Source organism: Falco rusticolus, unplaced genomic scaffold, assembly GCF_015220075.1.
Source record: "Falco rusticolus isolate bFalRus1 unplaced genomic scaffold, bFalRus1.pri scaffold_159_arrow_ctg1, whole genome shotgun sequence".
NCBI classification, from domain to species: Eukaryota; Metazoa; Chordata; class Aves; order Falconiformes; family Falconidae; genus Falco; species Falco rusticolus.
In genome coordinates, this window is record NW_023618177.1 from 1 (window position 1) to 26,268 (window position 26,268).

Here is a 26,268-nt window from a genome sequence, read left to right on the forward strand (position 1 = left end):
GCCCTATGTGGGTATTTAGGGCCCTATAGGGGTGTATAGGGGCCCTATAGGGGTGTATAGGGCTCCTAAATGGGTGTATAGGGGCCTATAGGGGACCTATGTGGGCCTATGAGAGCATATAGGTGCCCTATGTGGGTATTTAGGGGCCTATAGGGGCCCTATATGGTTGTATAGGGGCCTATAGGGGACCTATGGGGGGTACAGGGGATGCAAGCAATGTGTAGGGGATCCGTGGGGGGTATACGGGCCTATAGGGCCCACGCGGGGGTACATATGGGGCCTGTGGGAGTGATATAGGGGCCTGTCATTGACCTATGGGGGGTATAGGAGCCTACAGGGGGCATATAGGGGATCTGGGGGGCGGGGCTAGGAGCCTATAGGGGTTCGTAAGAGGGATATAGGGAGTTTCGGGGCCTATAGGGGAGATCTAGGGGCCTATAGGGTGGCTGGGGGGGGCGTATAGAAGCCTATAGGAGAGGTATAGGGGCCTATAGGGGGACGGAGGGGCCTATGGACAAGGTACCGGGGGGGGGTATAGGGACCTATGGAGGGGCTTATGGGGGGGCGGTAGGGGCCTATGGGGGTCTATAAGGGGATGTGAGGACGTATAGGGGGCTGTAGGGCAATATGGGGGTCTGTGAGGGGTATAGGGAGTCTATAGGGCGCTGTGGGGGCGTATAGGGGGCTATAGGGGAGTGCACAGCCCTATAGGGAGAACATGGGGGGACGTATAGGGTGGGGGGGGTCCGGGGGGGGGGGGATGTATGGGGCTGGGAGGGGCCTATGGGGGGGTATAGGGGGTTGGGGGGGGATCTATAGGGAGATCCGTGGGGCGAGGGGGGCGGGGCAGTGCTGGGAGGCCCCGCCTCCTCGCTGACGTCATCAGAACCCGCCCCCTTTTTTGCCCCTCCCCCTTCAGGAACGAGACATCCCCATTGGACGCAGCCCCCCAGCGCCCCGACGAGGTCATCGCCCGCAAGAGGTGAGGGGGGAGGAGAGGAACGAGGGGGGCGGGGTCAAAGGGGGTGGGGCCAAGACCACGCCCCAAAAAACCAGCTGGGAGCTCCTGCCTTGGTTGGGCAGCGGAAGGGGAGGGCCAGGAGGTTGGCCAAGAGGTTGACCAACATGGTGGCCAGGAGGTTGGCCAGGAGGTTGACTGACGTGGTGGCCAGGAGGTTGGCCAGGAGGTTGGCCCGACGTGGTGGCCAGGAGGTTGGCCAGGAGGTTGGCCCGACGTGGTGGCCAGGAGGTTGGCCAGGAGGTTGACCGACGTGGTGGCCAGGAGGTTGGCCAGGAGGTTGACCGACGTGGTGGCCAGGAGGTTGGCCAGGAGGTTGACCGACGTGGTGGCCAGGAGGTTGGCCAAGAGGTTGGCGTTGGCCAAGGCGTTGACCAACACGGTGACCAAGAGTTTGGCCAGGAGGTTGACCAAGACGGTGGCCGAGGGGTTGACCGAAGACGTTGGCTAACGTGTAGGCCAAAAAACTGGCCAACGTGTTGACTCCAGCCACACCCATCCCAAACGGGGCGGTTTGGGGTATTTTACCGCAAATTTAAGGTTTTTCGCTATTTTTTTCTGACGTTTTGCTTAAAAAAAAAGGCGGGTTTGGGTCAAAGGCGCCGCTCGGGTCTTGACGGAGAAAGTTAAGTTCATCATCGGGGTTCCAGGCCGTTAAAATTCGTTAAAATCTGGTTTGAAGACGGTTTTTGGAGCGTTTTTGGTGGTTTTTATGGGTAATTTTTATCAAAAAACCATAAATTTATAAATTTATATATTTATATATAAATATGCATAAATAATTTGTATAAATTTACACACAAAAACTCTGGGAAAAGGGATTTTCATCCCCCGTGTTTTCCCAATTTTTTTTCGGAAGGAGGTGAAAACACGTCGTAGGGTTTCACGCTTTTTCTTTAAAAAAACGTTTTTTTGGGTAAAAAATGCGTAATAATTTCACAGTGGGGAAAAAAAAAATCCTCTAGTTTTTTTTTTTCACGTGTTTTGGTTCATTTTGGGGGGTTTCAGCGTTTTCTGGTGATCGGATTTATTCCCTCGACGGGCAACTTCGCCTCGGGGGCTCTGGGGAGGAATTTTTTTGGGGTTTTTTTTTTTTTTTTTTGGGTTAATTTCGCAAGAAAAAGGTTAATCGGGGGAAGGGTTCGGTAATAAGGTTCGTTGCGGGGGTGCCGGCAGCGAATTTGGGTTTAAAAATTGTTGTTTTGGAGACAGGTTGGCCCCGATTATGACCTTGATTTCTTCGGGGATGGTGAATATACCGTTTTTTAACTTTTTTTTTTTTGTTAATGAAAAATCATTTTATTTGGGGGGTTTGGGTCTCGTTTTGGGTAATTTTAGAGGTTAAACGCCGTTTTTTGGGGGGTTCGGCCGCGATTTTGACCCCAATTTCCTTGGGGTTCGGTTAATTAAACTTTATTTTGCTTCTAATTAACAGAAAAAAATAAAACCGGGGGGGGGGGGGGAGGGGAATTTTGTGCCGTTTCCCAGTTGTTTCCTAGTTTAATTTTTATTTTTTTTCTCAGTGGTTTTGGCCTCGGTTTTAACCGCAGTTTTCTCAGGAACGGTTCTTTACAAGGTTTTAATCCGTTTATTAACAAAAATGATCATTTTTGGATGATTTGGGGGCAGCTGTCGGCTATTTTTTCCTTTAAAATTGTTTTTTTAAATTTTTTTTTTTTCTGAAGGTTTAGCCAAAAACCTGACCCTGATTTCCTCAAAAATGGAAATGATTCCTCAAAAAGGGAAAAGAAATCGTAATTAATCACGATTCGTAATCAATTTCGTAATTAATCGCGTGGTTTGTTAACAAAAAAAAAAAAGCCAATTGGGGGGGATTTGGGTGCTGTTTTGAGCTGATCTGAGGGTTAAAACTATTTTTTTTTTTTTTGAGAGCGTTTGGTCGAAAACTTCACCCGAATTTCCTGGGGGGCGGGAATTTTGTATTTCTGCCTTTTATTAAAAAACGGGGAAATTGGGGGTATTTGGGTGTAATTTGGGGCTATTTGGAGGGTTTAAAATGGAAGTTCTGAGAGGGTTTGGTCGCAATCTTAGCCCCAATCCTCTCAAAAAGATTAATTATTGATTTTTCTGCCTTTTATGAAGTTAAGAAAAAAAAAAGTTTGGGAGGGTTTGGGTGTCATTTTGAAAATTTTGGGGGCATTTGGGTGTAATTTTGGGCCCATTTCAAGGCATTTGGGTGCATTTGGGGCCCATTTTAAGGCATTTGGGTGTGATTTTGGGCCCATTTCAAGGCATTTGGGTGTGATTTTGGGCCCATTTCAAGGCGTTTGGGTGCATTTTGGGCCAATTTCAAGTTTTTTCAGTGTAATTTTGGGCCCATCTCAAGGGGTTTGGGTGTAATTTTGGGCCCACTTCAAGGCGTTTGGGTGCAGTTTTGGGCCCATTTCAAGGCTTTTGGGTGTAATTTTGGGCCCATTTCAAGTTTTTTCAGTGTAATTTTGGGCCCATTTCAAGGCTTTGGGGTGCAATTTTGGGCCCATTTCAAGTTTTTTCGGTGTAATTTTGGGCCCATTTCAAGGCTTTGGGGTGCAATTTTGGGCCCATTTCAAGGCTTTGGGGTGCAATTTTGGGCCCATTTCAAGTTTTTTCGGTGTAATTTTGGGCCCATTTCAAGGCTTTGGGGTGCAATTTTGGGCCCATTTCAAGTTTTTTCGGTGTAATTTTGGGCCCATTTCAAGGCTTTTGGGTGTAATTTTGGGCCCATTTCAAGTTTTTTCGGTGTAATTTTGGGCCCATTTCAAGGCTTTTGGGTGTAATTTTGGGCCCATTTCAAGTTTTTTCGGTGTAATTTTGGGCCCATTTCAAGGCTTTTGGGTGCATTTTGGGCCAATTTCAAGTTTTTTCAGTGCAATTTTGGGCCCACTTCAAGGCGTTTGGGTGCAATTTTGGGCCCATCTCAAGGCTTTGGGGTGCAATTTTGGGCCCATCTCAAGGCGTTTGGGTGTAATTTTGGGCCCATTTCAAGGCTTTTGGGGTGTAATTTTGGGCCCATTTCAAGGCTTTTGGGGTGTAATTTTGGGCCCATTTCAAGGCGTTTGGGTGTAATTTTGGGCCCATTTCAAGGCGTTTGGGTGCAATTTTGGGCCCATTTCAAGGCTTTGGGGTGCAATTTTGGGCCCATTTCAAGGCTTTTGGGTGTAATTTTGGGCCCATTTCAATGCGTTTGGGTGCATTTTGGGCCCATTTCAAGGCTTTTGGGTGCAATTTTGGGCCCATTTCAAGGCTTTTGGGTGCAATTTTGGGCCCATCTCAAGGCTTTTGGGTGTAATTTTGGGCCCATCTCAAGGCTTTTGGGTGTAATTTTGGGCCCATTTCAAGTTTTTTCGGTGTAATTTTGGGCCCATTTCAAGGCTATTGGGTGCAATTTTGGGCCCATTTCAAGGCTTTTGGGTGTAATTTTGGGCCCATTTCAAGTTTTTTCGGTGTAATTTTGGGCCCATTTCAAGGCTATTGGGTGTCATTTTGGGCCCATTTCAAGGCTTTGGGGTGTAATTTTGGGCCCATTTCAAGTTTTTTCGGTGTAATTTTGGGCCCATTTCAAGGCTTTGGGGTGTAATTTTGGGCCCATTTCAAGGCTTTTGGGTGTAATTTTGGGCCCATTTCAAGGCGTTTCGGTGCATTTTGGGCCCATTTCAAGGCTTTGGGGTATAATTTAGGGCCAATCTCAAGGCGTTTGGGTGCATTTTGGGCCCACTTCAAGGCGTTTGGGTGCAATTTTGGGCCCACTTCAAGGCTTTTGGGTGCAATTTTGGGCCCATTTCAAGGCTTTTGGGTGTAATTTAGGGTCCGTCTCAAGGCATTTGGGTGTAATTTTGGCCCGTCTCAAGGGTTTTCGGTGTAATTTTGGGCCCATCTCAAGGGTTTTCGGTGTAATTTTGGGCCCATTTCAAGCCATTTGTGTGCATTTTGGGCCCATCTCAAGGCGTTTGGGTGTAATTTTTAGCTATTTTTTGGGCCTCACCGACTTTTTTGGGGGCTGCTGGCAACGATTTCCCCCCCTCCCCTCCCGGGTGGCCAGTTGCCCGCTCTCCCTTTTTCCTACACAAAGGAAAACTGAATCCTGAGGGTAAACCCGGTGCCGTTTCGAGGTACTTTGCGGCGGGAAGGTGAATTTGAGGGGGGTGCGCGTGCGGATTCACCGTCGTTGAAGGCGAACGCGGCTGGCGGGGGCGGGGGGGGGGGGGGGAACCGAGCGGCCAGACGGTGAATAAAGCGCCCGGGGTGGGGGGGGGGGGGGAGGGGGGGTGGGGGAGGGGGGTGTATGTGCCCGGCGGCGGATCCGCCGCTGTGGAGCGGCAAAGGGAGGCGACCATGGCGGGGAGGGGGTTAAGGACCCCCCTCCCCCCCCCAACCCTGAGGGAGACAAGATGGCGGCGGCGGCGGGGGGGGGGGGGAGGGGGGAGGGCTGCCCGCGCGCCGCCGGCGCGCGCGCTCAGGCAGCGCCTCGGCCAGCCCTTGCGGCCCCCCCCCCCCCTCCGCCCCGCCCTTTTTTTCTCCTTGTATGGAAGTAAACGCGCGGGGAGGGGGAACTTCCGGGTTGGGAAAGCGCAACCTACCTTGTGTCGGCGCGAACCAATGGGAGGGTGGCATGAGCGGCGGGGTTGACCAATGGGGCGAAGGGACGGCGAGCGGTGGGCGGGGCGCCGGGGCTGGGCTGCGTTGCGTTGCGCCGTGCCCGCGCCGCCGCCGCCTTGTTCTGGCGCCCGCGGGGTGAGGCCACCGCCACAGCGCGGGGGGGGGGAGACGGCCGCGCGCCCCCCCCTTCCCCTCCCCCCCCTGCCCGCCCCTCCCCCCTCCGCCCGGCGACCCTCCCCTCCCCTCCCCTCCCCTCCCCCCCCCCCCCCCCCGCCGCCGCAGGTAAGGCCCCGACCGGGGTGGGGGGGTGGGGGGGGTGGGGGAGGGGTGAAACTATTTGGGGGGGGGGGTGCGGCCCCCCCCACATCGCGGGACGGATGGTTCGGCCCCGCCCCCTGGGGGGGGGAGGGACTGGGAGGACCAGTTGGGGGGAGGGACTGGGAGGACCAGTGACACCCCCCTCGCTCCTGCCCTGGACTGGGCTGGGGGGGCAGGATCCCAGTGCCCCCCAGTTCCCCTCTTACTGGGCATCCCAGTTCCCCTCTCACTGGGGTCCCAGTGCCCCCCAGTTCCCCTCTTACTGGGCATCCCAGTTCCCCTCTCACTGGGGTCCCAGTGCCCACCAGTTCCCCTCTTACTGGGCATCCCAGTTCCCCTCTCACTGGGATCCCAGTGCCCACCAGTTCCCCTCTTACTGGGCATCCCAGTTCCCCTCTCACTGGGGTCCCAGTGCCCCCCAGTTCCCCTCTTACTGGGCATCCCAGTTACCCTCTCACAGGGGTCCCAGTGCCCACCAGTTCCCCTCTTACTGGGCATCCCAGTTCCCCTCTCACTGGGATCCCAGTGCCCCCCAGTTCCCCTCTTACTGGGCATCCCAGTTCCCCTCTCACTGGGATCCCAGTGCCCACCAGTCCCCCTCTTACTGGGCATCCCAGTTCCCCTCTCACTGGGGTCCCAGTGTCCCCCAGTCCCCCTCTTACTGGGCATCCCAGTGTCCCCCAGTCCCCCTCTTACTGGGCATCCCAGTTCCCCTCTCACTGGGTTCCCAGTGCCCCCCAGTTCCCCTCTTACTGGGCATCCCAGTTCCCCTCTCACTGGGGTCCCAGTGCCCACCAGTTTCCATCTTACTGGGCATCCCAGTTTCCCTCTCACTGGGGTCCCAGTGCCCACCAGTCCCCCTCTTACTGGGCATCCCAGTGTCCCCCATTCCCCCTCTTACTGGGCATCCCAGTTCCCCTCTCACTGGGGTCCCAGTGCCCACCAGTTCCCCTCTTACTGGGCATCCCAGTTCCCCTCTCACTGGGATCCCAGTGCCCACCAGTCCCCCTCTTACTGGGCATCCCAGTTTCCCTCTCACTGGGGTCCCAGTGCCCACCAGTCCCCCTCTTACTGGGCATCCCAGTTACCCTCTCACTGGGATCCCAGTGCCCACCAGATCCCCTCTTACTGGGCATCCCAGTTCCCCTCTCACTGGGATCCCAGTGCCCACCAGTTTCCATCTTACTGGGCATCCCAGTTCCCCTCTCACTGGGATCCCAGTGCCCACCAGTCCCCCTCTTACTGGGCATCCCAGTTCCCCTCTCACTGGGTTCCCAGTGCCCACCAGTTCCCCTCTCACTGGGATCCCAGTCCCCACCATTCCCCCTCTTACTGGGCATCCCAGTTCCCCTCTCACTGGGGTCCCAGTGCCCCCCAGTTCCCCTCTTACTGGGCATCCCAGTTCCCCTCTCACTGGGATCCCAGTGCCCACCAGTCCCCCTCTTACTGGGCATCCCAGTGCCCCCAGTCCCCCTCTTACTGGGCATCCCGGTTCCCCTCTCACTGGGGTCCCAGTGCCCACCAGTTCCCCTCTTACTGGGCATCCCAGTTCCCCTCTCACTGGGGTCCCAGTGCCCACCAGTTCCCCTCTCACTGGGCATCCCAGTTTCCCTCTCACTGGGGTCCCAGTGCCCACCAGTCCCCCTCTTACTGGGCATCCCAGTGTCCCCCATTCCCCCTCTTACTGGGCATCCCAGTTCCCCTCTCACTGGGGTCCCAGTGCCCACCAGTTCCCCTCTTACTGGGCATCCCAGTTCCCCTCTCACTGGGATCCCAGTGCCCACCAGTCCCCCTCTTACTGGGCATCCCAGTTTCCCTCTCACTGGGGTCCCAGTGCCCACCAGTCCCCCTCTTACTGGGCATCCCAGTTACCCTCTCACTGGGATCCCAGTGCCCACCAGATCCCCTCTTACTGGGCATCCCAGTTCCCCTCTCACTGGGATCCCAGTGCCCACCAGTTTCCATCTTACTGGGCATCCCAGTTCCCCTCTCACTGGGATCCCAGTGCCCACCAGTCCCCCTCTTACTGGGCATCCCAGTTCCCCTCTCACTGGGTTCCCAGTGCCCACCAGTTCCCCTCTCACTGGGATCCCAGTCCCCACCATTCCCCCTCTTACTGGGCATCCCAGTTCCCCTCTCACTGGGGTCCCAGTGCCCCCCAGTTCCCCTCTTACTGGGCATCCCAGTTCCCCTCTCACTGGGATCCCAGTGCCCACCAGTCCCCCTCTTACTGGGCATCCCAGTGCCCCCAGTCCCCCTCTTACTGGGCATCCCGGTTCCCCTCTCACTGGGGTCCCAGTGCCCACCAGTTCCCCTCTTACTGGGCATCCCAGTTCCCCTCTCACTGGGGTCCCAGTGCCCACCAGTTCCCCTCTCACTGGGATCCCGGTCCCCACCATTCCCCCTCTTACTGGGCATCCCAGTTCCCCTCTCACTGCGGTCCCAGTGCCCACCAGTTCCTCTCTTACTGGGCGTCCCAGTTCCCTTCTCACTGGGATCCCAGTGCCCCCCAGTTCCCCTCTTACTGGGCATCCCAGTTCCCCTCTCACTGGGATCCCAGTCCCCACCAGTTCCCCTCTTACTGGGCATCCCAGTTCCCCTCTCACTGGGATCCCAGTGCCCACCAGTCCCCCTCTTACTGGGCATCCCAGTTCCCCTCTCACTGGGGTCCCAGTGCCCCCCAGTTCCCCTCTTACTGGGTGTCTCAGTGCTCCTCTAACTGGGCACCCCAGTGCCCACCAGTTTCCCTCTCACTGGGGTCCCAGTGCCCACCAGTCCCCCTCTTACTGGGCATCCCAGTTTCCCTCTCACTGGGGTCCCAGTGCCCACCAGTCCCCCTCTTACTGGGCATCCCAGTTACCCTCTCACTGGGGTCCCAGTGCCCACCAGTCCCCCTCTTACTGGGCATCCCAGTGCCCCCGGTTTCCCTCTTACTGGGCGTCCCAGTTCCCCTCTCACTAGGGTCCCAGTGCCCACCAGTTTCCCTCTTACTGGGCATCCCAGTTCCCCTCTCACTGGGGTCCCAGTGCCCACCAGTTTCCATCTTACTGGGCATCCCAGTTCCCCTCTCACTGGGTTCCCAGTGCCCCCCAGTTTCCCTCTTACTGGGCATCCCAGTTTCACGCTCACTGGGGTCCCAGTGCCCCCAGTCCCCCTCTTACTGGGCATCCCAGTGCCCCCAGTCCACTTCTTACTGGGCATCCCAGTTCCCCTCTCACTGGGGTCCCAGTGCCCACCAGTCCCCCTCTTACTGGGCATCCCAGTTCCCCTCTCACTGGGGTCCCAGTGCCCCCCAGTTCCCCTCTTACTGGGTGTCTCAGTGCTCCTCTAACTGGGCACCCCAGTGCCCACCAGTTTCCCTCTCACTGGGGTCCCAGTGCCCACCAGTTTCCCTCTTACTGGGCGTCCCAGTTCCCCTCTCACTGGGTGTCCCAGTGCTCCTCTAACTGGGCACCCCAGTGCCCCCAGTTCATGCTTACTGGGGTCCCAGTGCCCACCAGTTCCCATCTTAGTGGACACCACAGTTTACGTCTCCGCCTTCTTACTGGGAGTCCCAGTTCCCCCCGTTCCCCTTTTACTGGGGGTCCCACTTGCTACTGGGCACCCCAGTTGCCTCACCTTCCTGTCTTACTGGGAATCCCCGTATCCGTCACGTTCCTCTTACTGGTCTCCCAGTTCCCCCCTAACTGGGTACTCCACTGCCCCCCAGTTCCGCCCGAACTGGGGGTCCCAGTGCCCCCCAGTTACCCCCGAACTGGGGGTCCCCGTGCCCTCATTAATTTTTTACTGGGGGTCCCAGTTCCCCCCAAACTGGGGGTCCCAGTCCCGCCAGTTCCCCCCTAACTGGGGCTACCAGTGGTCTTCCTGGGGGGGGGGAAATTGGGGGGTGCAGCTCCGGGGGGGGGCGGGGCTATCAAGGGGGCGGGGCTATCAAGGGGGTGGGGCTATTGGGGTTTTGGGCTTTTGGGGGCGGGGCTCTTGGGGGGCAGGGCTATGGGGGGCTACTGGGGGGTGGGGCTATGGGGGCGGGGCTATCAGGGGCCTATTGGGGAGGTCGTGGCTATTGGGGGAGGGGCTATTGGTGGGAGGGGCTATGGGGGCTATCAGGGGGTGGGGCTATCAGGGGGCGGGGCTATCGGGGCTATTGGGGGAGCGGGGCTATTGGGGAGGCTATTGATGGGAGGGGCTATTGGTGGGGTGGGGCTATGGGGGGCGGGGTTATCAGGGGCTCTTGGGGGGTGGGGCTATGGGGCTATCAGGGGCGGGGCTATCGGGGGGCAGGGCTATTGGGGAGCTATTGGGGGGTCATGGCTGTGGGGGGTGGGGCTATAGGGGCTATTGGTGGGAGGGGCTATGGGGGGTGGGGCTATTGGGGGGCGGGGCTATCGGGGTCAGGGCTATTGGGGAGCTATTGGGGGGTCATGGCTGTTCGGGGGTGGGGCTATCGGGGGCGGGGCTATGGGGGCTATCGGGGGCGGGGCTATCGGGGGCGGGGCTATCGAGGGCGGGGCTATTGGGGAGCTATTGTTGCGTCATGGCTGTTCGAGGGAGGGGCTATCGGGGGGCGGGGCTATGGGGGCTATCAGGTGGGCGGGGTATCAGGTGGGCGGGGCTATTGGAGGGCGGGGCTATCGGGGGCGGGGCTATTGGGGAGCTATTGGGGGGGTCGTGGCTGTTTGGGGGAGGGGCTATGGGGGCTATCAGGTGGGCGGGGCTATTGGAGGGAGGGGCTGTCGGGTGGGCAGGGTTATCGGGGGTGGGGCTATTTTGGGCCCCTCCCCCCACCTTCTCTCTTCTTTTTCTTTTTTTTTTTTTTTTTTTTTTTTTGTGTCCCCCCCCCCCCCAGCAGCCCCGAGGTGCGGACCCCCCCCCACCGCCGCTGCCTGACGTGAGACCCCACCCCCTCCCCCCAGCTTCCGGGGGGGGGTCGGGACCCCCCCCAGCCCCTCCCCCCACCATGGCCGACCCCATCATGGACCTCTTCGACGACCCCAACCTCTTCGGCGGCCTGGACCCCCTGGCGGACGAGACCTTCGCGCCCCCCCCCCACCACCCCCACCCCGACCCCATCGAAGAAGCTTTAGGCCTGGCGGGGGCTTTAGACCCCCCCCCGCCCCCCCCCGCCCCCCCCGCCCCCCCCCCGCCCCCCCCCGAAGCCCCCCCCCCCCCCCCCCCCCCCACCCCCCCCCGCCCCCCCCCCACCCCGAGCAGGAGGTCCTCAGCCAGGGCAACCCCTTCATGGGGGTGGCCACCACCCTGCCCCCCACCCCCTCCCCCTCCCCCTCCTCCTCGGGGGTCGCCCCCCCCCCCAAAATCGTCATCCTCAAAGCCCCCCCCGGGGGGACGACCGCGGGGGGCCCCTCCCCCACCCCCGCCCAGTCAACCGGTGTCCCGCCGGGGGGGGCGACCACCCCCAACGGGGGGAAGGTGACATTCGCCAAGGTCTTGACCGGGACCCCCCAACTTCGACCCGGTATTTCCATCGTTACCGGTAACGCGGCGACGGTTTTAACTGGGAAAGTGACGCCGGTAACTGGGACGGGGGGGACAACCGGGACCGGCACCTCCCCCACCGCTGCCACCGTCCATCGCTTGGTCCAACCTGGAAGACCCGTCAAGCAGTTGGTCTTACAACCGGTCAAGGCTGGGGGGGCCGGGACCCCCCTAAAACCCGCCGTCACCCTGACGTCGGCGCCGGCGCAGGTGACCGGGGGTGGGGGAGGGGCTTTGGGGGGGGGTGGGGTGGTCCTCAAGGTCAAGGGGATCTCCTGGGGTGGGGGTCTGTGGGGGTGGGGGGCTCAGGGGGTGGGTTGGTGGACCTTCAGGGAACGGTGGTGGCCCTCAAGGTCAAGGGGATCTCCTGGGGTGGGGGTCTGTGGGGTTGGGGGACTTCAGGATGAAGTGGGGGTGGTCCTCAAGGTCAAGGGGATCTTCTGGGGTGGGGTTGGGGGGCTCAGGGGGTGGGTTGTGGGACCTTCAGGGAACGGTGGTGGCCCTCAAGATCAAGGGGATCTTCTGGGGTGGGGTTGGGGGGCTCAGGGGGTGGGTTGATGAACCTTCAGGGAACGGTGGTGGCCCTCAAGGTCAAGGGGATCTTCTGGGGTGGGGTTGGGGGGCTCAGGGGGTGGGTTGGTGGACCTTCAGGGAACGGTGGTGGCCCTCAAGATCAAGGGGATCTTCTGGGGTGGGGGTCTGTGGGGTTGGGGGGCTCAGGGGGTGGGTTGTGGGACCTTCAGGGAATGGTGGTGGTCTTCATGGTCAAGGGGATCTCCTGGGGTGGGGTTTTGTGGGGGTGGGGGGCTCGGGGTGGTTTGGGGGTCTTCAGGATGAAGTGGTGGTCCTCAAGGTCAAGAGGATCCGTTGGGTTTGGGAGATCCTCGGAGGTCACCACCCAGCACTGAGGTCCTCAAAGTTCTTGAGATCCTCAGCGTCGGGGTCCCCCGGCCGTAGCCACGTCTTGGGGCTCAAGGTCGATGTCTTGGGAGGTCCCCTGGGGTCTCCAGAGGTCCCGTGGCCGTGCTGACCCCTCCCGTTTTAACGCTCTTTTTTTTGTCTCCGTAGGGTGAATCGAAGCGCATCACGTTGGTCCTCCAGCAGCCCCCCGGTGGTGGCGCCCCCCCGGGCCAGCGCCACGTGGTGTTGGGTAGCCTGCCCGGCAAGATCGTTCTTCAGGGCAACCAACTGGCCGCCCTGGGCCAAGCCAAAGGGACCCCAGGCCAACCCGCCAAGGTGGTCACCATCCAACTCCAGGTCCAACAACCCCCCGCCGGCCAAGCGGGGACCCCCCAGAAGATCCAGCTTCTCCAACAACCTCCCGGCGCTGGCGGGCAAGCGGCTCCGGTGGCCGTCTCCTCCGTGCCGCAGGTGGTGGGGAGCGCGGGGCAGAGGTTGACGGTGCCGTTGAAGGTGGTTCTTCAACCTCAGGTGAGAAGTTGGGGGGGGGGGCGGGGGGGAGGGGGATGGTGAGGAGCTTCTGGGGGGTGGGTGTCTGGGAGTGGTCCTGGTGGTGTGTCCAAGTTGGCCGTGGTGGGCCCCAGATCCTGGTGGTGGTGGGCCCCCAGATCCCGGTGGTGGTGGGCCCCCAGATCCCGGTGGTGGTGGCCCCCAGGTCCTGGTGGTGGTGGGCCCCCAGGTCCTGGTGGTGGTGGGCCCAGAGGTCCTGGTGGTGGTGGGCCCCCAGGTCCTGGTGGTGGTGGGCCCCCAGGTCCTGGTGGTGGTGGGCCCCCAGGTCCTGGTGGTGGTGGGCCCCCAGATCCCGGTGGTGGTGGGCCCCCAGATCCCGGTGGTGGTGGGCCCCCAGATCCTGGTTGGCCGTGGTGGGCCCCCAGATCCTGGTTGGCCGTGGTGGGCCCCCAGATCCTGGTTGGCCGTGGTGGGCCCCCAGATCCTGGTTGGCCGTGGTGGGCCCCAGATCCTGGTTGGCCGTGGTGGGCCCCCAGGTCCTGGTTGGCCGTGGTGGGCCCCAGGTCCTGGTTGGCCGTGGTGGGCCCCCAGGTCCTGGTTGGCCGTGGTGGGCCCCCAGGTCCTGGTTGGCCGTGGTGGGCCCCCAGGTCCTGGTTGGCCGTGGTGGGCCCCCAGGTCCTGGTTGGCCGTGGTGGGCCCCCAGGTCCTGGTTGGCCGTGGTGGGCCCCCAGGTCCTGGTTGGCCGTGGTGGGCCCCCAGGTCCTGGTTGGCCGTGGTGGGCCCCCAGATCCTGGTTGGCCGTGGTGGGCCCCAGATCTTGGGTTGTTGCCTCCCCCTGTGATCTCCGTCCCACCGCGGCTGTCGCCTCCTCCCGCAGGCCGGTTCCTCTCAGGGCGGCTCCCCGGGCCTGTCGGTGGTGAAGGTGCTGAGCACCAGCGAGGTGGCCGCCTTGGCCACCCCGGGCTCGCGGGGCGCCTCGGAGGAGAGCCGCAAGCTGGAGCACCAGAAGAAGCAGGAGAAAGCCAACCGCATCGTCGCCGAAGCCATCGCCCGCGCCCGAGCCCGCGGCGAGCAGAACATCCCCCGCGTCCTCAACGAGGACGAGCTGCCCAGCGTCCGGCCCGAGGAGGAAGGCGAGCGGAAGCGCCGGCGGAAGGGGCCCGGCGACCGCGGTGGGGCCAAGGAGGAGAGACCTCGCAAGGGCAAGGGGCAAGGTGGCTCCGGCAAGAGCAAGGGGCGCAGCAAACCCAGGTGAGATGTCCTCAGCTCCCCCGAAGCGGGGGAGGGGGGGAGCGGGGGTGGCCTTGGTGGTGGCACCCAGCTCGGGGGGCTTCGGTGGTGCCCACCCCTGGTGGTCTTCAGGCACTTGGGGTCTTCAGTTGTGGTTCTGTTGGGCCCCAACCTTGGGCTTGGCCTTCACCCAACCGCGGTGTCCGTGGCCTTCACCCAACCGCGGTGTCCGTGGCCTTCACCCAACCGCGGTGTCCGTGGCCTTCACCCAACCGCGGTGTCCGTGGCCTTCACCCAACCGCGGTGTCCGTGGCCTTCACCCAACCGCGGTGTCCGTCCGTGGCCTTCACCCAACCGCGGTGTCCGTCCGTGGCCTTGGCCCAACCGCGGTCTCCCTGGTCCCCCCCCAACCTTGGTCTTGGCCTTCACCCAACCGTGGCCTCCGTGGTCTCCCCCCAACCTTGGTCTTGGCCTTCACCCAACCGCGGTCTCCCTGGTCCCCCCCCAACCTTGGTCTTGGCCTTCACCCAACCGCGGCCTCCGTGGTCTCCCCCCAACCTTGGTCTTGGCCATCACCCAACCGTGGCCTCCGTGGTCTCCCCCCAACCTTGGTCTTGGCCATCACCCAACCTTGGTCTTGGCCATCACCCAACCGCGGCCTCTGTGGCCTTGGCCCAACCACGGTCTCCCTGGTCTCCCCCCAACCTTGGTCTTGGCCATCACCCAACCTTGGTCTTGGCCATCACCCAACCGTGGCCTCCGTGGTCTCCCCCCAACCTTGGTCTTGGCCTTCACCCAACCGCGGCCTCCGTGGCCTTCACCCCTCGCCCCGTTCTTCCCACCCCCCGGCCTTGTTCCACCACCCCTTGGCCGTGGCTCTTGACCCCGAGGAGGTCCCCCTCCCCCCTCCCCCCCCCCCCCTGACGCCTCCCCTCCCCCCCCCCGCCAGCACCATCACCCCCGTGGTGGGCAAGAAGCGGAAGCGCAACGCCTCCTCCGACAACTCGGACGCCGAGGTGATGCCGGCGGCGTCGCCGCGGGAGGAAGAAGAAACCAGCGTGCAGGTAACGGCGACGCGGCCCGCGCTGCTCCGCGCGACGCCGACGCGGCGACCGCCTCATCCCGTCCCCGTCTGTCCTCTCCAGAAGCGCAGGTCCAACCGGCAGGTCAAGCGGAAGAAGTACACGGAGGACTTGGACATCAAGATCACTGACGATGAGGAGGATGAAGAACTTGACGTGACGGGGCCGGTGAGACCTGAGCAGCCACCGGTCCCGCAGCCGCCAGCCCCGGAGCCGGAGCCAGAGGGCGAGACCCTGCCCTCCATGCAGTTTTTTGTGGTGGGTGGTCTTCTGGGATGGTTTCCCTGGTGGCCACCAGCCGCTCCTACGGATGTGGTGCCCGGGGATGGTGCCCGTGGGGGTCTTGGTGGCATCTGGAGGGGTTTGGGCTCACCCCGTGGTGCCCGTGGGGGTCTTGGTGGCATCTGGAGGGGTTTGGGCTCACCCCGTGGTGCCCAGGGATGGTGCCCGTGGGGGTCTTGGTGGCATCTGGAGAGGTTTGGGCTCACCCCGTGGTGCCCGTGGGGGTCTTGGTGGCATCTGGAGAGGTTTGGGCTCACCCCATGGCCCAGGGATGGTGCCCGTGGGGGACTTGGTGGCATCTGGAGGGGTTTGGGCTCACCCCGTGGTGCCCGTGGGGGTCTTGGTGGCATCTGGAGGGGTTTGGGCTCACCCCGTGGTGCCCGTGGGGGTCTTGGTGGCATCTGGAGAGGTTTGGGCTCACCCTGTGGTGCCCGTGGGGGTCTTGGTGGCATCTGGAGAGGTTTGGGCTCACCCTGTGGTGCCCGTGGGGGTCTTGGTGGCATCTGGAGAGGTTTGGGCTCACCCTGTGGTGCCCGTGGGGGTCTTGGTGGCATCTGGAGAGGTTTGGGCTCACCCCATGGCCCAGGGATGGTGCCCGTGGGGGTTTTGGTGGCATCTCGAGGGGTTTGGGCTCAGCCTGTGGTGCCCGTGGGGGTCTTGGTGGCATCTGGAGGGGTTTGGGGTCAGCCCGTGGTGCCCGTGGGGGTCTTGGTGGCATCTGGAGGGGTTTGGGCTCACCCCGTGGTGCCCGTGGGGGACTTGGTGGCATCTGGAGGGGTTTGGGCTCAGCCTGTGGTGCCCGTGGGGGTCTTGGTGGCATCTGGAGGGGTTTGGGGTCAGCCCGTGGTGCCCGTGGGGGTCTTGGTGGCATCTGGAGGGGTTTGGGCTCACCCCGTGGTGCCCGTGGGGGTCTTGGTGGCATCTGGAGGGGTTTGGGGTCAGCCTGTGGTGCCCAGGGATGGTACCCGTGGGGGTCTTGGTGGCATCTGGAGAGGTTTGGGCTCACCCTGTGGTGCCCGTGGGGGTCTTGGTGGCATCTGGAGAGGTTTGGGCTCACCCCATGGCCCAGGGATGGTGCCCGTGAGGGTTTTGGTGGCATCTCGAGGGGTTTGGGCTCAGCCTGTGGTGCCCGTGGGGGTCTTGGTGGCATCTCGAGGGGTTTGGGCTCAGCCCATGGTGCCCCTGGGGGTCTTGGTGGCATCTGGAGGGGTTTGGGCTCAGCCCGTGGTGCCCGTGGGGGTCGTGGTGGCATCTGGAGGGGTTTGGGCTCACCCCATGGTGCCCGTGGGGGTCGTGGTGGCATCTGGAGAGGTTTGGGCTCAGCCCGTGGTGCCCATGGGGGTCTTGGTGGCATCTGGAGGGGTTTGGGCTCACCCCGTGGTGCCCGTGGGGGTCGTGGTGGCATCTGGAGGGGTTTGGGCTCACCCCGTGGTGCCCCTGGGGGACTTGGTGGCACCTGGAGAGGTTTGGGCTCACCCCATGGCCCAGGGATGGTGCCCGTGGGGGTTTTGGTGGCATCTCGAGGGGTTTGGGCTCACCCCGTGGTGCCCCTGGGGGTCTCGGTGGCATCTGGAGAGGTTTGGGTCCGTGGTGTCCACCATCCCTTCTCACCGTCATCTTCATCTTTTCTCCTCCCCGCCTCCAGGAGAACCCCAGTGAGGAGGACGCCGCCATCGTGGACAAGGTCCTCTCCATGCGGGTGGTGAAGAAGGAGGTGAGGAACCCCCGTGGTGGCCGTGGTGGCCGTGGCGGTGGTGGTGGTGGGCCTTTTGCCGACGTCCCACCTGTATCTCCCACAGCTTCCGTCGGGGCAGTTGACCGAGTCGGAGGAGTTCTTCGTCAAGTACAAGAACTAGTAGGTGGCCCCGGTGAAGGATCTTGCTTTGGGTGGGGTCGGGTGGCCCTTTGGACCTCTGCCACCCATGGGGTGGGCTCCTGGTGGTGCTCCAGCGTTGGGTTGAAGGTCCACCGACCCGGTTCTCCACACGAGGTGGCTCTTGGAGAAGTTTTTTTTTTTGCCGACGTTGCTTTCGGTCAACCCCGAGTAGCTTCGTGGTGGAGGGAGGGGTGGGGTGGGGTGGGATGACTCTTTGTCCCCCCCTGTCCCATCCCCCCCACCCCCCCAGTTCCTACCTCCACTGCGAGTGGGCCACCATCGACCAGCTGGAGAAGGACAAGAGGATCCACCAGAAGCTGAAGCGTTTCAAAACCAAGATGACTCAGATGCGACACTTCTTCCACGAGGTGCTGGGGGTGGGGCGGGGGTGGGGGGTCGCGTCGCTCTTGGTGGCATCTGGAGGGGTTTGGGCTCATGCCGTGGTGCCCATGGGGGGCTTGGTGGCATCTGGAGGGGTTTGGGCTCAGCCTGTGGTGCCCAGGGATGGTGCCCGTGGGGGTCTTGGTGGCATCTCGAGGGGTTTGGGCTCACCAGGTGGTGCCCGTGGGGGTCTTGGTGGCATCTGGAGAGGTTTGGGCTCAGCCTGTGGTGCCTGTGGGGGTCTTGGTGGCATCTTGAGGGGTTTGGGCTCACCCCGTGGCCCAGGGATGGTGCCCATGAGGTTCTTGGTGGCATCTGGAGAGGTTTGGGCTCAGCCTGTGGTGCCCATGAGGTTCTTGGTGGCATCTGGAGAGGTTTGGGCTCACCCTGTGGTGCCCATGAGGTTCTTGGTGGCATCTGGAGAGGTTTGGGCTCACCCTGTTGTGCCTGTGGGGGGTCTTGGTGGCATCTGGAGGGGTTTGGGCTCACCCCATGGCCCAGGGATGGTGCCCATGAGGTTCTTGGTGGCATCTGGAGGGGTTTGGGCTCACCCTGTTGTGCCTGTGGGGGGTCTTGGTGGCATCTGGAGAGGTTTGGGCTCACCCCGTGGCCCAGGGATGGTGCCCGTGAGGTTCTTGGTGGCATCTGGAGAGGTTCGGGGCACCGCTCACCGCCCCTCCCCCATCTCGCCCCCCCCCTCCCCCCTTCCAAAGGATGAAGAACCTTTCAACCCCGACTACGTCGAGGTGGACCGCATCTTGGACGAGTCCCACAGCGTCGACAAGGACAACGGGGAGGTGAGCGGGGAGGTGGAACCGGGGGCCGACGGTGACCTCCTGGTCCCCAAACCGCCCCTCCCCCACCTCGGTGACATTTTTTTTTTTTTTTTTTTTTTTTTTTTTTTTTTTTTTGGTGGTTGTCCCATTTCTGGTGGCAGCCGGTGGTCTACTACTTGGTCAAGTGGTGCTCCTTGCCCTACGAGGACAGCACGTGGGAGCTGAAGGAGGACGTGGACGAGGGGAAGATCGGCGACTTCAAACGCATCCAAGCCCGACACCCCGAGCTCAAACGCTTGGTGAGAAGGTCTTCTCCTCCCACCCCACCCCACCCCGGGGTTTGGTCCACCACCACCATCATCTCCCACCTTTTTTTTTTTTTTTCTTCTCAGCCCCGTCCCCAAGCCGGTTCCTGGAAGAAGCTGGAGTTGTCCCACGAGTACAAGAACCACAACCAGCTCCGCGAGTATCAACTGGAAGGGGTCAACTGGTTGCTCTTCAACTGGTACAACAGGCCAGTGGGGGAAGGGCAGCTGGGGGGGTGGAGGACACGTGGGATGGACGGTTCCACCACCTTCCCAACTGGTACAACGGGCCGGCGGGGGAAGGGCAGCCGGGGGGGTGGAGGACACGTGGGATGGACGGTTCCACCACCTTCCCAACTGGTACAACGGGCCGGCGGGGGAAGGGCAGCCGGGGGGGTGGAGGACACGTGGGATGGACGGTTCCACCACCTTCCCAACTGGTACAACGGGCCGGCGGGGGAAGGGCAGCCGGGGGGGTGGAGGACATGTGGGATGGACGGTTCCACCACCTTCCAACCCCCGCCGGTCGCCTCCCCGCAGGCAGAACTGCATCCTGGCCGACGAGATGGGTTTGGGGAAGACCATCCAGTCCATCGCTTTCCTCCAAGAGGTCTACAACGTGGGCATCCGCGGTCCGTTCCTGGTCATCGCGCCGCTTTCCACCATCACCAACTGGGAACGGGAGTTCAACACCTGGACGGAGATGAACAGCATCGTCTACCACGGCAGCTTGGCCTCGCGGCAGATGATCCAGCAGTACGAGATGTACTGCAAGGACTCGCGGGTAAAAACCCGGTGGCTTTTCTTCTCCAAGGTCACCCATGTGGTCCTCCAGGTTCTTCCGAGCTTTTTTGGGGGTTGAGGTTGGTGGTCCCCACCACCAGAACTTCACCTCTTCTCCACCCTTTCAGGGTCGTCTCATCCCCGGGGCCTACAAATTCGACGCGCTCATCACCACCTTCGAGATGATCCTCTCCGACTGCCCCGAGCTGCGGGAGATCGAGTGGCGGTGCGTCATCATCGACGAGGCCCACCGCCTGAAGAACCGCAACTGCAAGCTCCTCGACAGCCTCAAGCACATGGACCTGGTGAGAGGCCCGGTGGACAACTCTTCTCCTCGCGGCGGGGCGAAACGGGGGGGCCTGGAGGTGCCGCTGGGGGTCTTGGTGGCATCTCGAGGGGTTTGGGCTCACCCCGTGGTGCCCCTGGGGGTCTTGGTGGCACCTGGAGAGGTTTGGGCTCACCCCGTGGTGCCCGTGGGGGTCTTGGTGGCATCTGGAGAGGTTTGGGCTCACCCTGTGGTGCCCAGGGATGGTGCCCGTGGGGGTCTTGGTGGCATCTGGAGGGGTTTGGGCTCACCCCGTGGTGCCCGTGGGGGTCTTGGTGGCATCTGGAGAGGTTTGGGCTCAGCCCGTGGTGCCCAGGGATGGTGCCCGTGGGGGACTTGGTGGCATCTGGAGAGGTTTGGGCTCACCCCGTGGCCCAGGGATGGTGCCCATGAGGTTCTTGGTGGCATCTGGAGGGGTTTGGGCTCACCCCGTGGTGCCCGTGGGGGTCTTGGTGGCATCTGGAGAGGTTTGGGCTCACCCTGTGGTGCCCAGGGATGGTCCTGAAGGTGCCTGTGGGGTCTTGGTGGGACCTGGAGGTGTTGGGGCACGTCCCCTGCCTTCCACCTCCCAACCACGCCCCGACGTTCTGCACCTCCTGGTCCTCAGGAGCACAAAGTCCTGCTGACGGGCACCCCGCTCCAGAACACGGTGGAAGAGCTCTTCAGCCTCCTGCACTTTCTGGAACCTTCTCAGTTCCCTTCCGAAGCCGAGTTCCTCAAAGACTTTGGTGATCTCAAGACGGAGGAGCAGGTGAGGACATCAGGAGGACCTGGGACCCTTCCCTGGGCACCCGCGTCCTGCCCGAACCGCCGGTGACTTCTCCCCGCTCGTCCCACCTGCAGGTGCAGAAGCTCCAGGCCATCCTCAAACCCATGATGCTCCGTCGGTTGAAGGAGGACGTGGAGAAGAACCTGGCGCCCAAACAGGAGACCATCATCGAGGTGGAGTTGACCAACATCCAGAAGAAATATTACCGGGCCATCCTGGAGAAGAACTTCTCCTTCCTCTCCAAAGGCGCCGGTCACACCAACATGCCCAACCTGCTCAACACCATGATGGAGCTGCGCAAGTGCTGCAACCACCCCTACCTCATCAACGGTGAGGACCCGGCGGTGGCCCAGGGTGGCCCTTGTCCTCCCGCCGCTGGCGGACAACCCCGGGGGTCAACGCCGCCCCATCCCTGCTCCTCCTGGTCTCGCCCACCTTTCCACCGAGGACCTGGTGGCCTCTGGTGGCATCGTGGCGATGGAGGTCCACCAGCCCGTCTACTCGGGCTTCGGTGCCCCCTCAAGTCTCGCTGCGGGTGGGGGCGTCTCCTGAGGAGATCGCGCCCGCCACCCCACCGATGGTCTCTTCTCCACCCAACAGGCGCGGAGGAGAAGATCTTGGCCGAGTTCCGGGAGTCGTGTCACCACCACGTCCCCCACGACTTCCACCTCCAGGCCATGGTCCGCTCGGCCGGCAAGCTGGTGCTCATCGACAAGCTGCTGCCCAAGCTGAAGGCCGGCGGCCACAAGGTGCTCATCTTCTCCCAGATGGTCCGCTGTCTCGACATCTTGGAGGACTACCTCATCCAGAAGAGGTAAGAGGTGGCGCCACGGGGTCACCTTCGGGTGGTCTTCCAAGGGGAAGGGGGCCAGGAGGTCTTGGGGTGGAGGTCTTCCAGGAGGCCTTTGGAAGGAGGGTTTTCCAGGAGGTCTTGGGGTGGAGGTCTTCCAAGAGGAACGGGGTGTGGAGGTCTTGGGGAGGAGGTCTTCCAGGAGGTCTCGGGGTGGAGGTCTTCCACGAGGAATGGGGCCAGAAGGTCTTGGGGAGGAGGTCTTCCAAGAGGAACGGGGCCAGGAGGACTCAGGGTGGAGATCTTCCAGAAGGTCTTGGGGTGGAGGTCTTCCAAGAGGAACAGGGCCAGAAGGTCTTGGGGTGGAGGTCTTCCAGGAGGTCTTGGGGAGGAGGTCTTCCAAGAGGAACAGGGCCAGAAGGTCTTGGGGTGGAGGTCTTCCAGGAGGTCTTGGGGAGGAGGTCTTCCAGGAGGTCTTGGGGAGGAGGTCTTCCAGAAGGTCTTGGGGTGGAGGTCTTCCAAGAGGAACGGGGCCAGGAGGTCCTGGGGTGGAGGTCTTCCAGGAGGCCTTTGGAAGGAGGTCTTCCAAGAGGAACAGGGCCAGGAGGTCTTCCAGGAGGTCTTGGGGTGGAGGTCTTCCAGGAGGTCTTGGGGTGGAGGTCTTCCAAGAGGAATGGGGCCAGGAGGTCTTGGGGAGGAGGTCTTCCAGGAGGTCTTGGGGTGGAGGTCTTCCAGGAGGTCTTGGGGTGGAGGTCTTCCAGGAGGTCTTGGGGAGGAGGTCTTCCAGGAGGTCTTGGGGAGGAGGTCTTCCAGGAGGTCTTGGGGAGGAGGTCTTCCAGGAGGTCTTGGGGAGGAGGTCTTCCAGGAGGTCTTGGGGAGGAGGTCTTCCAGGAGGTCTTGGGGTGGAGGTCTTCCAGGAGGTCTTGGGGTGGAGGTCTTCCAGGAGGTCTTGGGGTGGAGGTCTTCCAGGAGGTCTTGGGGTGGAGGTCTTCCAGGAGGTCTTGGGGTGGAGGTCTTCCAGGAGGTCTTGGGGTGGAGGTCTTCCAGGAGGTCTTGGGGAGGAGGTCTTCCAGGAGGTCTTGGGGAGGAGGTCTTCCAGGAGGTCTTGGGGTGGAGGTCTTCCAGGAGGTCTTGGGGTGGAGGTCTTCCAGGAGGTCTTGGGGTGGAGGTCTTCCAGGAGGTCGTGGGGTGGAGGTCTTCCAGGAGGTCTTGGGGTGGAGGTCTTCCAGGAGGTCTTGGGGTGGAGGTCTTCCAGGAGGTCTTGGGGTGGAGGTCTTCCAGGAGGTCTTGGGGTGGAGGTCTTCCAGGAGGAACGGGGTGTGGAGGTCTTGGGACGGAGATCTTCCAGGAGGTCTTGGGAAGAAGATCTTCCAAGGGGAACGGGGCCAGGAGGTCTCGGGGTGGAGGTCTTCCAAGGGAACCTTCAGGCCCTCGGTGAACGTGGTTTTGGGGACCTCGTAGGTACCTCTACGAGCGGATCGATGGGCGCGTCCGCGGCAACCTGCGCCAAGCCGCCATCGACCGCTTCAGCAAGCCCGACTCGGACCGCTTCGTCTTCCTGCTCTGCACGCGGGCGGGCGGCCTGGGCATCAACCTCACCGCCGCCGACACCTGCATCATCTTCGATTCCGACTGGAACCCCCAGAACGACCTCCAGGTTGGGCCACCGCGTCCGCCGCGCCGCCCTGGGCTCGGCGGGGCGTCACCTTCCGTGCGCGTCGTGACCCGCCGTCGTCGTCTTCTTCTTCCAGGCGCAAGCGCGGTGCCACCGGATCGGGCAGAGCAAAGCGGTCAAGGTCTACAGGCTCATCACGCGCAACTCCTACGAGCGCGAGATGTTCGACAAGGCCAGCCTCAAGCTGGGCCTGGACAAGGCCGTGCTGCAGTCCATGAGCGGCCGCGAGGGCAACATCGCGGGGGTGAGCGGTCTTCTGAGGGGAGCCGGGCCAGGAGGTCCTGGGGTGGAGGTCTTCCAGGAGGAACGGGGCGTGGAGGTCTTGGGGTGGAGGTCTTCCAAGAGGAACGGGGCCAGGAGGTCTTGGGGAGGAGGTCTTCCATGAGGAACGGGGTGTGGAGGCCCTGGGGTGGAGGTCTTCCAAGAGGAACGGGGCCAGGAGGTCCTGGGGTGGAGGTCTTCCAAGAGGAACGGGGCCAGGAGGTCTTGGGGTGGAGGTCTTCCTAGAGGAACGGGGTGTGGAGGTCTTCCAAGAGGAATGGGGCCAGGAGGTCTTGGGGTGGAGGTCTTCCTAGAGGAACGGGGTGTGGAGGCCCTGGGGTGGAGGTCTTCCAGGAGGAACGGGGCCAGGAGGTCTTGGGGAGGAGGTCTTCCAGGAGGAACGGGGCGTGGAGGTCTTGGGGTGGAGGTCTTCCAGGAGGAACGGGGCGTGGAGGTCTTGGGGTGGAGGTCTTCCATGAGGAACGGGGCCAGGAGGTCTTGGGGAGGAGGTCTTCCAAGAGGAACAGGGTGTGGAGGTCTTGGGGTGGAGGTCTTCCAGGAGGAACAGGGTGTGGAGGCCCTGGGGTGGAGGTCTTCCAGGAGGAACGGGGCCAGGAGGTCTCGGGGTGGAGGTCTTCCAAGAGGAACGGGGCCAGGAGGTCCTGGGGTGGAGGTCTTCCAGGAGGAACGGGGCCAGGAGGTCTTGGGGTGGAGGTCTTCCAAGAGGAACAGGGTGTGGAGGTCTTGGGGTGGAGGTCTTCCAGGAGGAACAGGGTGTGGAGGCCCTGGGGTGGAGGTCTTCCAGGAGGAACAGGGTGTGGAGGCCCTGGGGTGGAGGTCTTCCAGGAGGAACGGGGCCAGGAGGTCTCGGGGTGGAGGTCTTCCAAGAGGAACGGGGCCAGGAGGTCCTGGGGTGGAGGTCTTCCAGGAGGAACGGGGCCAGGAGGTCTTGGGGTGGAGGTCTTCCAAGAGGAACGGGGCCAGGAGGTCTTGGGGTGGAGGTCTTCCATGAGGAACGGGGCCAGGAGGTCTTGGGGAGGAGGTCTTCCAAGAGGAACGGGGCCAGGAGGTCCTGGGGTGGAGGTCTTCCATGAGGAACGGGGCCAGGAGGTCTTGGGGTGGAGGTCTTCCAAGAGGAACGGGGCCAGGAGGTCCTGGGGTGGAGGTCTTCCAGGAGGAACGGGGCCAGGAGGTCTTGGGGTGGAGGTCTTCCAGGAGGAACGGGGCCAGGAGGTCCTGGGGTGGAGGTCTTCCAGGAGGAACGGGGCCAGGAGGTCCTGGGGTGGAGGTCTTCCAGGAGGAACGGGGCCAGGAGGTCCTGGGGTGGAGGTCTTCCAGGAGGAACGGGGCCAGGAGGTCCTGGGGTGGAGGTCTTCCAGGAGGAACGGGGCCAGGAGGTCTTGGGGTGGAGGTCTTCCAGGAGGAACAGGGTGTGGAGGCCCTGGGGTGGAGGTCTTCCAAGAGGAACGGGGCCAGGAGGTCTTGGGGAGGAGGTCTTCCAAGAGGAACGGGGTGTGGAGGCCCTGGGGTGGAGGTCTTCCAAGAGGAACGGGGCCAGGAGGTCCTGGGGTGGAGGTCTTCCAAGAGGAACGGGGCCAGGAGGTCTTGGGGTGGAGGTCTTCCTAGAGGAACGGGGTGTGGAGGTCTTCCAAGAGGAATGGGGCCAGGAGGTCTTGGGGTGGAGGTCTTCCTAGAGGAACGGGGTGTGGAGGCCCTGGGGTGGAGGTCTTCCAGGAGGAACGGGGCCAGGAGGTCTTGGGGAGGAGGTCTTCCAGGAGGAACGGGGCCAGGAGGTCTTGGGGAGGAGGTCTTCCAGGAGGAACGGGGTGTGGAGGCCCTGGGGTGGAGGTCTTCCAGGAGGAACGGGGCCAGGAGGTCTTGGGGTGGAGGTCTTCCAGGAGGAACGGGGCCAGGAGGTCTTGGGATGGAGGTCTTCCAGGAGGAACAGGGTGTGGAGGCCCTGGGGTGGAGGTCTTCCAAGAGGAACGGGGCCAGGAGGTCTTGGGGTGGAGGTCTTCCAAGAGGAACGGGGCCAGGAGGTCTTGGGGTGGAGGTCTTCCAGGAGGAACAGGGTGTGGAGGCCCTGGGGTGGAGGTCTTCCAGGAGGAACGGGGCCAGGAGGTCTCGGGGTGGAGGTCTTCCAAGAGGAACAGGGCGTAGAGGTCCTGGGGTGGAGGTCTTCCAGGAGGTCTTGGGGTGGAGGTCTTCCAGGAGGAACGGGGCCAGGAGGTCTTGGGGTGGAGGTCTTCCATGAGGAACGGGGCCAGGAGGTCTTGGGGTGGAGGTCTTCCAGGAGGAACGGGGCCAGGAGGTCTTGGGGTGGAGGTCTTCCAGGAGGAACGGGGCCAGGAGGTCTTGGGGAGGAGGTCTTCCAAGAGGAACGGGGCCAGGAGGTCCTGGGGTGGAGGTCCTCCAAGAGGAACGGGGCCAGGAGGTCTTGGGGAGGAGGTCTTCCAGGAGGAACAGGGTGTGGAGGCCCTGGGGTGGAGATCTTCCATGAGGAACGGGGCCAGGAGGTCTTGGGGTGGAGGTCTTCCACGAGGAACGGGGCCAGGAGGTCTTGGGGTGGAGGTCTTCCAGGAGGAACAGGGCCAGGAGGTCTTGGGGTGGAGGTCTTCCAAGAGGAACGGGGCCAGGAGGTCCTGGGGTGGAGGTCTTCCAGGAGGTCTTGGGGAGGAGGTCTTCCAAGAGGAACAGGGCCAGGAGGTCTTGGGGAGGAGGTCTTCCAGCAGGTCTTGGGGTGGAGGTCTTCCAAGAGGAACGGGGCCAGGAGGTCTTGGGGTGGAGGTCTTCCAAGAGGAACAGGGCGTAGAGGTCCTGGGGTGGAGGTCTTCCAGGAGGTCCTGGGGTGGAGGTCTTCCAGGAGGCCTTGGGGTGGAGGTCTTCCAGGAGGCCTTG

General features: G+C 62.2%; 1 protein-coding gene across 1 annotated transcript in view; it reads left to right on the top strand.

The window, feature by feature from the left end:
• Nucleotides 1-6: 6 nt before the first annotated feature.
• The window catches only part of CHD8 (chromodomain helicase DNA binding protein 8), a 32,979-nt gene continuing 6,717 nt past the window's right edge, over nt 7-26,268 (top strand). Inside the window, exons 1-22 of the mRNA XM_037374716.1 lie at nt 7-198; nt 406-519; nt 920-982; nt 10,782-11,054; nt 11,144-11,635; nt 12,494-12,856; nt 13,713-14,086; nt 15,015-15,129; nt 15,211-15,405; nt 17,075-17,143; nt 17,229-17,284; nt 17,556-17,673; nt 18,400-18,483; nt 18,624-18,761; nt 18,855-18,976; nt 19,308-19,551; nt 19,679-19,855; nt 20,483-20,626; nt 20,719-20,974; nt 21,245-21,458; nt 22,896-23,091; nt 23,186-23,353. Of these exons, the coding sequence (XP_037230613.1) occupies nt 511-519; nt 920-982; nt 10,782-11,054; nt 11,144-11,635; nt 12,494-12,856; nt 13,713-14,086; nt 15,015-15,129; nt 15,211-15,405; nt 17,075-17,143; nt 17,229-17,284; nt 17,556-17,673; nt 18,400-18,483; nt 18,624-18,761; nt 18,855-18,976; nt 19,308-19,551; nt 19,679-19,855; nt 20,483-20,626; nt 20,719-20,974; nt 21,245-21,458; nt 22,896-23,091; nt 23,186-23,353 (3,870 nt within the window). The 5' untranslated portion in view covers nt 7-198; nt 406-510. The remainder of the gene's footprint in view (nt 199-405; nt 520-919; nt 983-10,781; nt 11,055-11,143; nt 11,636-12,493; nt 12,857-13,712; nt 14,087-15,014; nt 15,130-15,210; nt 15,406-17,074; nt 17,144-17,228; nt 17,285-17,555; nt 17,674-18,399; nt 18,484-18,623; nt 18,762-18,854; nt 18,977-19,307; nt 19,552-19,678; nt 19,856-20,482; nt 20,627-20,718; nt 20,975-21,244; nt 21,459-22,895; nt 23,092-23,185; nt 23,354-26,268) is intronic.